The 14343-nt window shown below is 39.4% G+C and overlaps 1 protein-coding gene across 6 annotated transcripts in view; it reads left to right on the forward strand.

Annotated features, from left to right (window-relative positions):
• Positions 1–14343, forward strand: part of DYM (dymeclin) — a 219545-nt gene that overhangs the window by 90704 nt on the left and 114498 nt on the right. For all 6 annotated transcript variants that reach the window (XM_080371554.1, XM_080371551.1, XM_080371550.1 and 3 more), the window contains one exon: positions 5351–5476. In XM_080371554.1, the coding sequence (XP_080227680.1) occupies positions 5351–5476 (126 nt within the window). The remainder of the gene's footprint in view (positions 1–5350; positions 5477–14343) is intronic.

Consider the following 14343-nt stretch of genomic DNA (forward strand, 5'->3'; position numbering starts at 1 on the left):
GACACCTGGTACAGTTTTTGTAGGTTATTAGCTTATGCTCCCCACTTCAGTAATGTCACAAACCACTTTAACAAATCTTACTTATTAAAAAGCATTCCTTTAATAAGATAATGGCTGTCTAGGGGAGTTGGTAACGGAATAGAGAACCCTTTCCATTTTAATATTTGAAGTCTTGCCAGATAATTAGATCCCTTGCCTATTTGATGGCAGATATGGAATGAGCTTGGTCTCAGTCCAAGTTCTAACAGATGTAATGCTAAAATCAGAGTTGATAGACGCCACTGTTGGCAAACTAGGGTGAGATGGCTGGATATTGAATTGATTCAAGACTGAACTTTTGTGTAGTCCGCTGCAGATTATCTAGGTGAGGGCTGAGTCATTTTGCATGAATTCTGCAAACAAATGGTCATATTTAATTTCCTGGGCTGTTGGTACGTGATATGACAAGTTTCACAGCTGCTAGCCATATCAATTTACTTCATCTTTAGAGAAATAAAGGTTAGGTGTTTGCATTGTTTTATAATTATGATGTCTGATATATTGTAAAACTTACAGAAAAAGCATGAGGCGTGTGTGTCAAAACAACTCCAGATGCAGGTACTCAGACGCTCTGCAGTGTGGGAGATTTTCATATATTATCACCTATCTTTCCTCCTCCTCCTGAAAAAAAAAAAAGGCAGAAAATAACAGCAGTAATCAGCAACACTAAATGCTTTGTGAGAAAAGCTGAGAAAATTGAGAAAAGTATCACTGAAAAGTCAACAGTATGTTTGATTTATTTTTTAATACCAAAATTTGAAACTTTGTGCTCTTATTTTGCTCTTCATGCATACTGTTAACTTTTTGTGATCACTGCTGACACATTACTGACAATTTTCTAATCATCTTGTTTTTAGCCAGCTAGTAGGTAAGGAAGAGCAGCAGTCAACTGAGAAGAGCAGTTTTAATTGCTTAGTAACGCACGCTGAGCCAGACACAAAAAGGATTGGGGTTGGGAGGGTTACTGGACAAAGAAATCATGATCTCTCAATTACAGCCCTGCTGTGAAAAAGGCTAATTCAGTCTTGGGCTTGTAACGAGGCGAAGGGATAGGAGTAATGGAGCTGGTTATTTCCTTCCCTATATGGCAACTGCAAAAGTGGTGCTAACATGTTGCATACTATTCTGGTGGTGTACTGCCATACTTTGTAAAATATTTACAGGCTATTGAAAAATGAAGAGAGTGTAGAGAAAGATTTATTTTTTTTTCTTGCTTTAAAATTAACAATAAAACTGTGAGAGGCTTAGAAAGTTGGGCAGGAAAGAGTTTAGGAAGCATCAGGATGTGTACATGCGTTCACAAGGGGAAAGCCTTGAACAGAAAGGACTCTCCACTTCCAGAGAGGAGTGGTAAGAAGTAAAGACTGGAGGTTGAATCCCACAACTTAAGAGATATAGGAGCAGAAGAGTTAAGGTAATTAATCCAGAGGCAAAACAGTGTTCTCTTTGGGTATCTTTGAAGGAGAGTGGGTGTCTTTTTTGAGGAATATGGCATAAGTCAGTGGCCTCTTCATGCAGAGGCAGCCAGGTGAAATATAAGGGTGCTGTATGAGAGGTCATGTCAGCAGTCAGCCGAGTGCTCATCTTAAACTTTTAGGGGTTTTGCAGGTTGTTCCTGTTTCACTGCCCTCAGTGCATCACATTTGTTGTGTTTTCCCCTATTTTAATTCTTCTCGGTTTTGGTGCCCAGGAAGTATCGCTAGCAGATGCTATGTGACATTTCCTAGGGGTTTTTGAAATGTGCCTTTGCTCTTTTGTAACTTTATTTTAATTTGTAAATTGATTCATTATGTTTTTCTTAACTGTTATAATAGACCGTGTCTCAGCTTGCTTCCTAATTTTTATATGAATTTACCTGTGTCTGTTATAGATAAATAGCTTTATCTTCTTTTGGGCTTTATAATGCTTTACCATTAGTAAGGCAGTGCATCCTTTTTGCTCTTGTAATAAGTCTGCTTGGTAGAATTAATGTTTGTGTGTCTTCCATAACTTATGTCACTTTGTATACTTTTATAAAATAATTGGGTTAAAGATCTGATGCCATTAGGGATGTTCACATTCTGGAATTTGGCTATCTTATTGAAAGTACCAGCAAGGATTCTCCAGGAATGGTGGGACTGGTGAAACAGGGAGCCATCAGCAATTTTTTTCGTAAGCATAGAGTCATGATCTGTAGGTGGGAGAACGTTGAGCCTTTTTCTGTTTGGAAGATCAGCCATCACCCATATCGCAGGTAAAAATACTGGTGAGATACCTGCTTATAAGAAATAAGCTATTTCTTTGGAATATGTTTATTTTGGATGCTAAGTTGACATTGCATTGCTGCTCAACATGACTGGACTGAAATAAGGTATATGATGATGTATTTGTATCAATTGATGGTGCAGCAGTATTTTTTCCTGTGGTATAAATGTGGCTTAAGCATGTTACTTGTGTGGCTATGCAGTCTTGTGTTTTGTTGTATACTAAAGACAAGCTATTTTAAAACTCTTTGCTGGGGAAACTGTTCCTGACCTTGGACTGAATATAGCACCTGCAATTTTCAGTGTCTGTTTTTACCTGCCCCTTATTTTGGGGATTAAAAGTAACTTTTTAATGGTGGCTGTGTCTTGCCAGTTAAAAGCTGCTCCTGATGGAGCAGTGTTAGTCATAGTCCAGTAATGACAGTTTAATGATGATGAATAAAAGGGCCAGCGATACGAAAGGAAGTGGTTATTGTCTTCTCAGTGTGTAGCTGGACAAAGCCGTCGTGTAAGAAGGTAGATGTATAAGCTTTAGTATGTGTGTACAACATAAAAGTGTATAAAAACATTTTTGGTTACAATTCTGGATACATTTTAATATAATTAATATATTTTATATTATAATACATATATAATTAAAATAAAAAATAGTCAGAATATAAAATTTAATTAAATTTTGATTATATTAAATTAAGTAGTGGCTTGCCAGATAGTTTTTGTTCTGAGAACAGTAATACTTGTCCTAAAGGGGTGTGTGCCTCAGTGATCAGTATACAAGGAAAGAGTGTTTGAAGGAGGAAGGGCTATAGCAACTGTATGAATTGATTCAGTTTTCATCTGGAAATGGCAGGTAGAGAGGCTAAGTTGCTATTTGCACCCTTAAGTTTTGCTTGGTATGTAGATGGAGAGAAGTCTGAAAGAGGAGTGGGAAGGAAAGCATGGCTGGGGAACGGAGGTGGGAGGAAGAGGTTTGGAAAGCTCTCAGGGTGTGTTTGGGGCAGGAAGACTGAGTGCAGTGATCTGGAGAGCCAAATCGGTCTTCAGAGTGAGGGTGATTTCAGTAGCTAGTATACAGTTCCCTGTGTCGGCCCTTACGGAAATGTCTGTAATGTCTCGATGTCAGAATCAAGGTACCCGTTTTTAACGCAGCTTGTAGCAGCACGCTTTTAGGACTTGGAGTGCTTAAGGAACACAAACTCCCTTTTTCAGCTGTAGTTTGACCTGATAGTGGTGTGCCTAGACAGAGGAGATATGTTGGGCCATTCTGAAGGAATACATTTCGGCAGAGTGCTTTGTATGGTGGAGTTTAGCATTAACCAGACTGGATCACAGTTACACTGAAGGAGCGCAAGGCATGTACTCTATAAGGCAGTATATTCAATTTTGAGTAGCTGTAGAAATTAACAGACACGGCTATTTGGGAGCTGTCTTAAAAATACAAAGCTCTTCCACTGGTTACTTTCAGAAATGATTTTGTTGCTCTCCCTGCAAAGTCAAGTTGTAAATGCAGTTCTTGGTAGTTTTATATTGCTTCCTGCTGTATGAAGCTTATCGTAATGCTTGGACTTGGAAATTACTTTGACCTAACACAGTGCAAAGCTACATGCAATATAAATATTGGAGATGGAAATGATTTGAACAATGGCCTAATGCAGTGATGTTTGTTTCCTTTTTCCCCCATCCAAGGGAAAGGACTAGTGTTTTTTGCTATATGCCAAGTAGGTACTCTGGGGAAAACCTGGTTTTCACTCAAGACCTATATTCACAAAACACAAAGACATGGACTCTGGTTTCAACTAGAGAGAGAAGTTTGTGGAGGATCCTTTGAAATGGTAAAGGAAGGATGGTTGCAATGTGTAAATTTTTTTTTCTTTTTCTTTTGTTGTGGTATTGTCTTGACCCTGGCCAAAGCATCTGTCAGAAGGTTTTGTGGCTTCCAGCATGTAGGTCAATCTCACTGGTTTTAATAGAAACAGTTGTGTGTTTTAATATGTTCCAACTGCTTTGGGACTGGTAGACCGTAAGAGAACATTCTGGTAACTTCAGAACTTTGTGGAGCACTCGGTGTCCTGGCCACTCACCAGAATAGGTTTCACATGATTCATCTTGCTGTACTCGGCCTGTTTTGAAAAACAGCAAGTCTTTAGGTGTTGAGAAGCTTCTTGGAACAAATTCTGCATCTCATCTGCTATCTTGGAATTGAGAGTTTTCTCCAGTTCCTTTTTCCAGGCTATTTTGTGATTTAGGCCTATTTCTGCAGCTCAGAGAAGCCATGTTGTACTGAGCCAGTGGAAAGCTCATTTTCAGTTGGTAGAGAGACGTTTGCATCTGGATTAACTTTAGACTAGCATCCAGGTATGCTTGCTGTTGCAATGAAATCTCATTTTCATTATTATTGCAAGACTTTGGCTTAAGCTGTTTATCCTGGTGGAAATGTTGCAAGACCTTGGGCTGAACTCTCATCATAATGTCAGTTCTCTTTGGCTGCATATTGTCTAGAATTGGAAAAACAGGCCTTTTCTAGTCTTAACCCAACCCAGACTGGTTCTTTTCTGGGATTAGCTCCACACACCAAAATGAGATTTGAGTTTCAGGTCTCAGAATGCCTCTGTGCACCTCAGCTCCAATATGCTTGGCTATGTTTGATGAGGAAAGTCCTTTCAGACCAGGCTTGTGGTAGAACAAATGGTTAGAAACAATTTTTTTCCTCCTTGAAATGGTGAAAATCTTGTTTAACGCTTTTATTTTCCCCATAGTCTAGAGGGGAGCTAAAGCTTTCAGAGCCTATGGTAACTGGTATGGCTGGAAATCTCATTTATTAGGAATTGAAATTCCATGTCTGACCACAAGAAAGAATTTGCTTAGACTCTCTTGTGGAGGCAGAATGAAACAGATGGAAGGTGTTTGAACACTATACGTCACTATTTAGGGGTGGTTATTTCAAGAGGGAGGAATTGCTATGGTATTGTTAAGGGCAGGGTGATACACAGGAGGTTTAGAGACTCCTCTGGTTATTGTCTGAGGTATCTGAAGAGTAAACTGATGCACACGTTTTTCTTCCCCTATAGGTTCTGCCAATTCTTGAAATTCTGTATCACGTTGAAGAAAGGAATTCACACCATGTTTACATGGCTCTTATTGTTTTGCTGATCCTTACAGAGGATGATGGCTTCAACCGATCCATTCATGAAGTGGTGAGTTATAGTTCCGGTAAATAATTCTTGAGCTTTAAAAATTGTTTAAATATTTATTTTTATAAAGACATATCTGTATATCTGTTCCCTTAGCAGAGGCTGTATGTGTTCATCCAAATTTGGTGGCATATACATATACGTATTTCTTTCATAAGGACTAGTAACATGAAGGGGGAAAAGTAATTTCAAAACTTTCCTGAATGAAGTGAACAAACATGCTCCCTCTTGTAGAAGAGATGCTGCATATACCTCTATTTCTGTGTCTTTTTGTGTGTGTGTGTGTGTGTGTGTGTTTCCTGTTAAAAATTAATGTAATAATAGCCAGGCAGGCTGCCTCAAAGATGCTGAGTGTTTGCCATAGAAGTGGAGGGGCTAGAAGAGAGGAAAAAAACGGAAAACCTTTTTTTTCTCCTGAAAAACTTTACTTAACCAGTTTGATACAGTTAAGAGGAACTTTCAGTTGGAGTTTTATTTTCCAGACTGAATGTTACTTCCTTACTTGGCATTTCTTCTGTCTTTCTGCTAGATTAATATCTATTGTATGTTGTCCATACAGTATGATCCAAATTTTGACTAGCTTTGATGGGCCTTGACCATCTGTGCTGCAGAATACGTTGGACAATTATGTTCTTGTTTCCAAGCTTCTAAAGGCTATGATAATGCGGAAGATGTCTGCATTGGTGTTACGTACTTTTTTGACTGGGACACGGAAACTCTCTTTTGGGGTTATGTGAAATGCAAAAAGCTGGAAACAAAGTTCAAGGTATCTAACCAGTACCCTTCTCCCAGGTAAATTTCCAGCCTGTTTTGGAAGAAACTGGTGGTTTTTGCTGGTGCCAAGCAGTAGAGACTTACAGTATTTACTCTCTAAAATTTCAGATTTCCTATAGCTTTTATGTAGAAAGCAAGAAGAGATGGTGTTTATATGCAGTTTGATGGTAGTAACTTCTAGGAAGCAGCTTTTAGGAGGAGCACCTGTAGTAACCATGCAGATGACTGAAACATTTTCCTGAAGCTTTCTTCTGTCTCACCTTCATGTGCCTTGAAACCTACACGTACGCACCATACATGTGTGTGGTATATGTTTTTGGGTTCAATATCACTAAGTCATTTAAATTCTCTCATAAATTGAGCTTGTTGAGGCTTAGAATGCAGCAGACAAAATTTCACTCCTGCCTTGCATTCATTTTAAAGGCTTTACACGTGGTCTTTCAATACATTCCTTACTGAATAAGTGAAAGTGGAAGATTCCCCTAAAATTTGTTAATGAGGATCCAACTGTGGAATGAAAATATAAATCAAGTTTTCTTGTCCAGTTTATTCTTGCCTTTGCAGCTAACCCTGCCAATATAGCAGTAGTGTTTTCTGTGTAATGTGGTTATTAGTTTACTACTTCCATTTTAATAAAAACAAAATAAACCTAGAAGTTCCTTTTACCCTGAACTGATTTTTTTTTTCCAATCCTGCCTTTGCTTCTTCCATTTTCTTCTCAATTTAATCTTTGATTTTACTTCAGATTTTCATGTAACTGCTGCTTTCTTTTACTTTGTGGTTGTCTTTCCCTACTCCACAGTGATGCCTGGTGAGAAGCATCCGTTCATTGATAGCATTGTGCAGCCAGAGTTTTGCTGGGTTTGCTTCTTAGCTAGGTAATGAGAGGTAGCTGTACAGTGCCTGAGCGTGCAGGCTTGTCTATGCGAACTTCTCCCATCAGCCCTACTGCAGAAAAAGCTGTGAAATAGAATCTTTTACCATGGAAAGCCAGTGGAGTGCTATGACACTGCAGACGGTAGATGTGGAATGACCTTAATTCTTCCTCCTCTGTTCCTTTGTTCTTTCTCTCACCCATTTCTCCATTCTCTGATGGATGGGGCATGTTTCATGCCAAAGGAGAGGGCAAATTTGGAGGCAAAGCAGAATGCTTTTCCACCCTTGCAGTGCTTTTCTTACTGAATTTGTAGGCTTTTTCTTGCCCCATGCTCTCAATCTTGGTGACATGTGGATGGATTGGATGCAGTGAAGGAGAAAGGGGACATCTTCCTTGTTCGAATCTTAAACTGCGCACTCTGAAAGTTACCTAAATAAACTACAATATGGATGAGTCGATGACTGTGATACTAATTCTTAAGTATTCCTTATAGGAAGGATTCCTTACTTGTAAAAAAATCACATTATGTTCACATTATGTTAAACTTCAGAAAAATAAAGTTCCCTTCTTGATCTATATGATCTATGCCATTGCTGAACTTTACAGAGTGATGTGGATATCAAAATAACAAAGATGTGAGCATCGCATCTTTGCTTGTGAACTGTTGGGGAATGTATGGGTAGTGGATTCCTGCAGATCCCATGATGGAGAAAAAGTGTAGTTAGTTCCCCACTTTGTGGAAAAAAGATCCAAATCATACAGATAAATCACTTCCCCATGCCCATCTTTTTGAGTTATTTAAATGAAAGTTTCCAGGTATGACATGGCCAAGTTAACTATTAAAAAAAAGACAGTATAATCTAAGAAATTAGTCTCATACTTTCTTGTCTCCACATCTCCTAAAGGCTGAGAGGGTATTACAGGGCAGCAAAATGAAGTGAGTCAGGAGAGAGGAAAGTTGTATTGGGATTTCTGCAAAATGTGAACGTCTAGTGTCATTACATAACTGGAATGAAACTCTTAATCACTGTGAATATTTAGCAAATTCTAGCAATTACAGCAGGATTTTATTTTTTTTCCCCCATCACTTGAATAAAGCATGAAGAAAAAAAATTGATGTATTTTAGATTAACCTGTTTTTCTCTCTGCTGCTGTGTATCCTGTGTATGGTTCTTAAAAGAAGCATGACTGTACAGTCCATTTAAGGGCTATTTTCCTTTGTGGTATTTAACCCACATTTATTTATTGATTTTTAAGATTAATTTTAGTAAGCACAGTTTTATAAATCTTGTGATTATACCAACTGGTAAAGAGCTCAGGAAACCACAGAAAGTTTTTGACTGCTGAAGCATTTTTTTGTTTAAAATGAATGTGGTTTTAAGAGCCTGGAAAATATGATTAAAACCATAGGTCCTGTTCCTGCAATTGGCTTAATGCTCTTAGATCCGTGTAACCACGTAGAGCTCAATTTTTTCGCTAATAATAATAAAAACAGAGTAAAAGAGTAAACTCAAGAATTCCCTAAAGGGGACAAGTATTGGTGATTTTTCTTCTCTGATTTATGAAACTATATACAATGACATCAGATGTCAAAATAACATCATATAATACTTAATGTAGCAGTAATATATACTATACTACTACTACAGTACTGTATGCTGTTTATGCTGTGTGTATGTTTATGCTGTAGTAAACAGCAAGAGACTGTAAATCACAATTTAACTGTATTTTTATTGTGTTAAGAAGTATCTCACAGAGTTATGAGAAACTGGGAATATCAGTGTTCCCTATATATGTAGAACTGAGTTCCTGTTCTTTGCATCTGAAGTTCTTGCACCTTGAGTTGTAGGTGTCCAGGAACCCAGTGGTAGAACAGTAATTAATCAAAGCCTTTTAATTTATTTTTTTAAAATTGTTCTTGCAAGACCACCCCAGGTCTGAGCTTCTGGTTTTTCACTTTTCTCTTTATAATACTCTCCATAAACGAATGAGATTGTTCAAATTGTGGCACTGATTTCTGGTAGATGATTCTGAAATTTAAGAAATTTTCATGTTTCATGCTTCTGAAACGCAAAACCATGTGAGACGCGGTGGTGGTTGCTGCTGGTTTTGTTTTTTTTTTTTTTTTAAATAACTATTTAATTGCTTACCTGCTATGGTTGTGTTCTTCAGTATGGGGGAGAGGAGAGTGCAGGTGACAGGGACTGGTATGTATATGTAACTTTTTAACTTTTTTAGAGTAGTGGACTATTCCAAGGCATAGTTATCTCAGTGAATGTAATTTTCCAGGGCTAGTGCTTTTTAAAGTTTTGCGGAGAACCATTGACCATTTCTGGAGTGGAACTAGGGCACGAACATGTCCATGGTTACAACTGCCAATGTGTTCTTTAACAAGCTCTGGTAACTTCAAGTTTTGCATTGAGAATTTGAAGTTTGGCAGGTGGCCTTTGTGCTAGGGCTCCACTGCTGATAATCTGACTATATTTGACCAAATTATAAATCTCCAGGGGAAGGGGAGCAGGTTTTTTTCCATCTGCACAGCAGATAGGCAGCCAGAGATGGCCTGATGTCCATGGTGACTGAATATCCTCATTTTGCTGCTTCCAGAGCCACAGCTGCGCTGTTTGCATCCTCCCCTGACTAGGGATAATGTATCAGATGTGCAGGGACAAGCTGAAGCTTGCATAAGTGCTGCTTCCAGCTCCTGTGGGGTGGGACTGGCCTCCCAGTGATGCTTCTGTGGCTGCTTGGCAATGGTTGAAGCCACATAGAATCATTCAGGTTGGAAAAGACCTTTAAAATCATTGAGTCCGACTGTTAACCTCATACTGCCAAGTCCATCACTAAACTGTGTCCCTGAGCACCATGTCTCCATGTCTGAAGACAGCACATAGGAACAGGAGTCTGAGGTAACGACAATTAGGAGAAATTGGAAAGAGGTTGTGCCTGGCTGCACGAGGAGTGTGAGATGGGTGCAATGAGGGAGAAAGATACGGATTAAACAAGAAACAGGCCTAAGAATGGCAAGACTGAGCTTGAAGTTAACACTTCAGTAACCTTTGGGGATGGGTGGAAGATAAGGGGCTGTCAGGCACTGGCACAGGCTGCCCAGGGCGGTGGTGGAGTCGCCAGCCCTGGAGGGATCTAAGAGGGATCTTGGGGACACAATTTAGTGGTGGGATTGGCAATGCTGGGTTAACGGTTGGAATCGATGATCTCAAAGGTCTTTTCCAACTTAAACAATTCTGTGATTCTGTTCTATGATTCAGGTAAGATTTGGGGTTGCTGAGCAAAGAAATTAGAGAAGAGGCAGGACAGGAGTGGCAAAATGCTGGAGAAGGTGAAGTCAGGCTTCTTTTTGATGAGGGACTGGAATGGGCAAGGTGTGGGGGGAGGGAAGTGGTAGCTGGGAAGAGAAAGATCTGAGAAGGAATGGGGTCCGGGAGGGCAAGGAGCCGGGCATGAGCTACAGGGAGGGAAAATGGGAAGGATGATGGCTTGTGCATAGCACAGGGAGCCATGGGTGGATGAGAAAGATGTGACTGGAGATGCTGGAGGGCTCAAGGTCTTCCTTGAGGTTATCTAACTTGTTCCAGTCCCATTCCTCCTGTCCCATGGGGACACCCTTTGTTAGAGAGAGCACATGATGGGACCTGAGACTCCTGAGTTCCATCATAGTGTGAATCAAGGAACTTCCACTTTGGCTGATCAAGTAGAGGGATGTGCTCCACAAAATAGCACCAAAGGGAGTGGAGGGAAACAGGGGCCTCGCTTTATTTGTGGGAGGAGGTTGCTTTGCTATTTCAGTTATATATGAGAGACTGTAAGAAATAGCTTATTAGAGATGTAATCAGGAAGCTGATCTTTTTTGTCAGGGTAAGCCTATTTTGTATCAGAGGGGATAAAAAAAACCCAACCCTTGAGTATAGTTTTAGAACAAATTGAATTAAGTGCTTTCTTTCCAGTAAGCATGTGGAATTACATCTCTTTATGTATTATTGGTTTGGATTTATATTGTGCATTATGTCAAAACAAATACCATTTTACACTACTCATTTTCACAGTTGTATTTTGTTTTAAAAATATGTTAAATTTTCAGTAATCTTAAGCATTCAGAAGTCAGGAAAATTAAACGTGCAACCACAACATATCCCTGCTATGTTTATGTATTACAGGGTGTAACCATTACTTAATGATCATATATGATTCTTCAAATAACAGTATGTTTTTCTTCTGGAAGGTTCAAGTGCTCCAGTTGAGATATTTCTCTTTGCCAAAGTGGTTCATTTATTTCTTTGTATAAAATCTTCTCTTGAAAACTGATACATTCACATAGTCATAACAATTCACATAATCAGTTTCTAAGAAATCACAAACAATTGTAACCAAAGTGACTCCCTACACTTATTTTAGCATTTTGCAGCTGTGAAATAACCCACCAACTTGCTATATCTGATCACGGGTTTATGCTTAGCAACCTTAGGATGATCAAGTTTTCATCTAGCAGAATATCTTCCTACAGTGAAGTTTCATTTGCATAATCCATTAATTACACAACTAATAGCTTTGTAACTTTTCAGTTGCCTGTTTTGTGAAAATACATGTGGATTTTTCTTTGCCTTTCAGGCCGTCCCTGTTAATCATCTATGTTGTCTGTCCTGACTAGTTGTCCTTGTTTACTGAAACTCCTTGGATGACTTGCTTTCATTCATGCCATCATCACTAAGTCTTAAAATAGTATTAGTGACTTGTTATAACCAGAAATTATACCTGTTTCTGCATCCACTCACCGCCTGCTATATGCGGAAACCTTTCTTATAGTGATTTCATGTTTCCTATTTGTTCCTCAGCCTTGACTGTTCTTCACTTAAATAGCTCTCAAGTCTTTCCCTCATATTCTGATTTTTCTGTCCTTTTAGTAAAAGGTGTTTACCAGAAATTGTCACACTTGAGCCTGTTGCTGGGGTTGTTTGTCATCTTAGCCAGCGCTGCACTACTGTTACTGCGGTTTACCCATCTATAGGTTACAGTCATTGGTTTCACTCACGTTTAGCTCCCCTGTGGGAAATAGGCGGCTGCTGACAGAAAGTCAGATGCTAGATAGCATGTGATAATGGCGATATTATTGTCATTATTACTTTTATTTTGTCTCTTCATAAGTGGTACAGAAATGGCTTCTGTATCTCAAGCTGGATCAGCTTGCCTATTAACATGAATTTTCTGAGCCTACCAAGTATGTCTTCAGTGGCTGTATCTTCTTTTTTCATCTTAGAATATCTAGTCTGTAATGATATTTGGGATGTACCTCTTGTTGTGCAGGCCTTTGTGTGCATGATTTTCAAAGCATAAATAGGTAAGAAGCCTTTTAGGAGAGGTTCTTCCTTTCTAGGAGGTTCATCAAAATAAAACACCAAGATCTTTCAGCATAGGCAAATGCAGTCTTCCCTGAAATACTTAATGAAAAAAAAAATCTTTGAGGTATGCTAGGAATAAAGTGAGGGAGGAGGGAGTCTGATGAATCATAATTAGGATGCTATTTCAGATGTCTCTTGTACTGTGAAAGAGCTTCAAGAGACACAGAGTTAAGGTGAGAATAAGACTGGGAGGTAAATGAAAGAAATACATGTGCACGTAGAGTTTGCAGAGCCTGGAAGATTAAAAATTATTTAAAACCCACACACGCACCTAAAACCTAAGAAAAAAGGCATTTTAGAGATACTACTTACAAAGTATTACCCTTGTCTATGTTGCAGAATGGCTGTGTGATCACGGCCATGACTCCCTTAAAGATCTTTGTGAAACAAAGGTAGCGTAAGTTAGCTGAAGCAGGCCTTGCGGCTGTGCTGAGGCACGCTGATAAGGAAGCTGAGAAAAACACTGACCTTGTGCCTAATGTTGTAAATAACTTTGAGGAATTCGCGTAGACAAGAGAGAAAAAAAAATATGTAGCTAGCTATCCGCAGAAACCGCAAGTAGGAGGACGTATGAAAATGTAACTGTTTAGAGCTTAGCCAATCAGCAGATGACTTGTAGGCATAATTAACTAGAACTGTATATAAGACATAATCGCGCCATAATAAATCGAAGCTTGCTTTATCACTCATATTGAGTTTGCCTGCTTGACTTCCCTCGCCGTCAGCATGTCTAGAATAGGCTTCAGAGGTTTCTTTTTCTTCCACTTGGGTTTTGCTTTAGAATCTGTTGACTAAGAGTTTTGATAAAATGTACGTGTAATCATGTCTTGGGTATGAGGTATTATCTATGGTAGCATCCTACACAATACTAAGGGAAATATAATATCCCCCAGTGCCTTGTGTTAAATAATACCCTGTTTTTTGCCAGCAGTACTCCTATCACAAATGCTGGGAAGAGCCACAGTACCCATTGCAGAGCTCGCCTTGGGGTGCTCTGTGGTGGAGTAATTGAAAAGCAAGTGCCTGGATGGGTGGGCAGACACATACTGGGGATCATCAGGCTTTGGGGTAGCTGAGAAAATGTTATGTGAAGGTGGTGGCTGCTTTTCTGCCCCAAAGGAGGTGTCCTGTGAGAAAAACTATTTTTTCCTTTTAATTCTGCTGGTTTGAATGTTTCTGATTAATCAGATATATTTCTGTCATGAGTGCAAAGAGAGAGGAACTTTTGGGTGCATTTCTTAAAGGTCTTTGTTGTCATTGTGCTGTGTGTCTGACTTTGATTGGATATGTCTTTGTGTTTAGAGCTGGTGAAAACACTTTTAAATGCATCAGTGGGAGTATGGTGTGGAAGGGAAGGGAGGACTTGATCCCAGCTGATAATGAACAGGAACTCTTAAAGCACATGTACATGTTTGGGAATTAAGGGCAAAAGTTGATGGAAAAAACAAAGTGGAATTATATATTACAGGGCTTTTGGAGTATGTATTCAGAGTAGGTGGGATGAAACAATTATAATCTAACCTCTCTATTCTCAACACTAATACAGTTTGTGTTACGGTGACACTGAGTGCCTGTTGGGTCCTCAGAACAGCAGAGTACTTACCATCTTTGATGTTTTACAGATTATGATATAAATCCTTCGCTTCGTGTGTGGGGCTTTGTGGGAGGTGTGTGCTCTGTGCATGTGTCTTAAACTTATTGCAAAAATCAAGCTAGGCAGGGGGCTGGGGAGGGGGCTGGGGCACAAGTGCTGTGGGGAGCGGCTGGGGGAGCTGGGGGGTCAGCCTGGAGAGGGGGGGCTGAGG

Source organism: Falco punctatus (assembly GCF_963210335.1).
Source record: "Falco punctatus genome assembly, chromosome: Z".
NCBI classification, from domain to species: Eukaryota; Metazoa; Chordata; class Aves; order Falconiformes; family Falconidae; genus Falco; species Falco punctatus.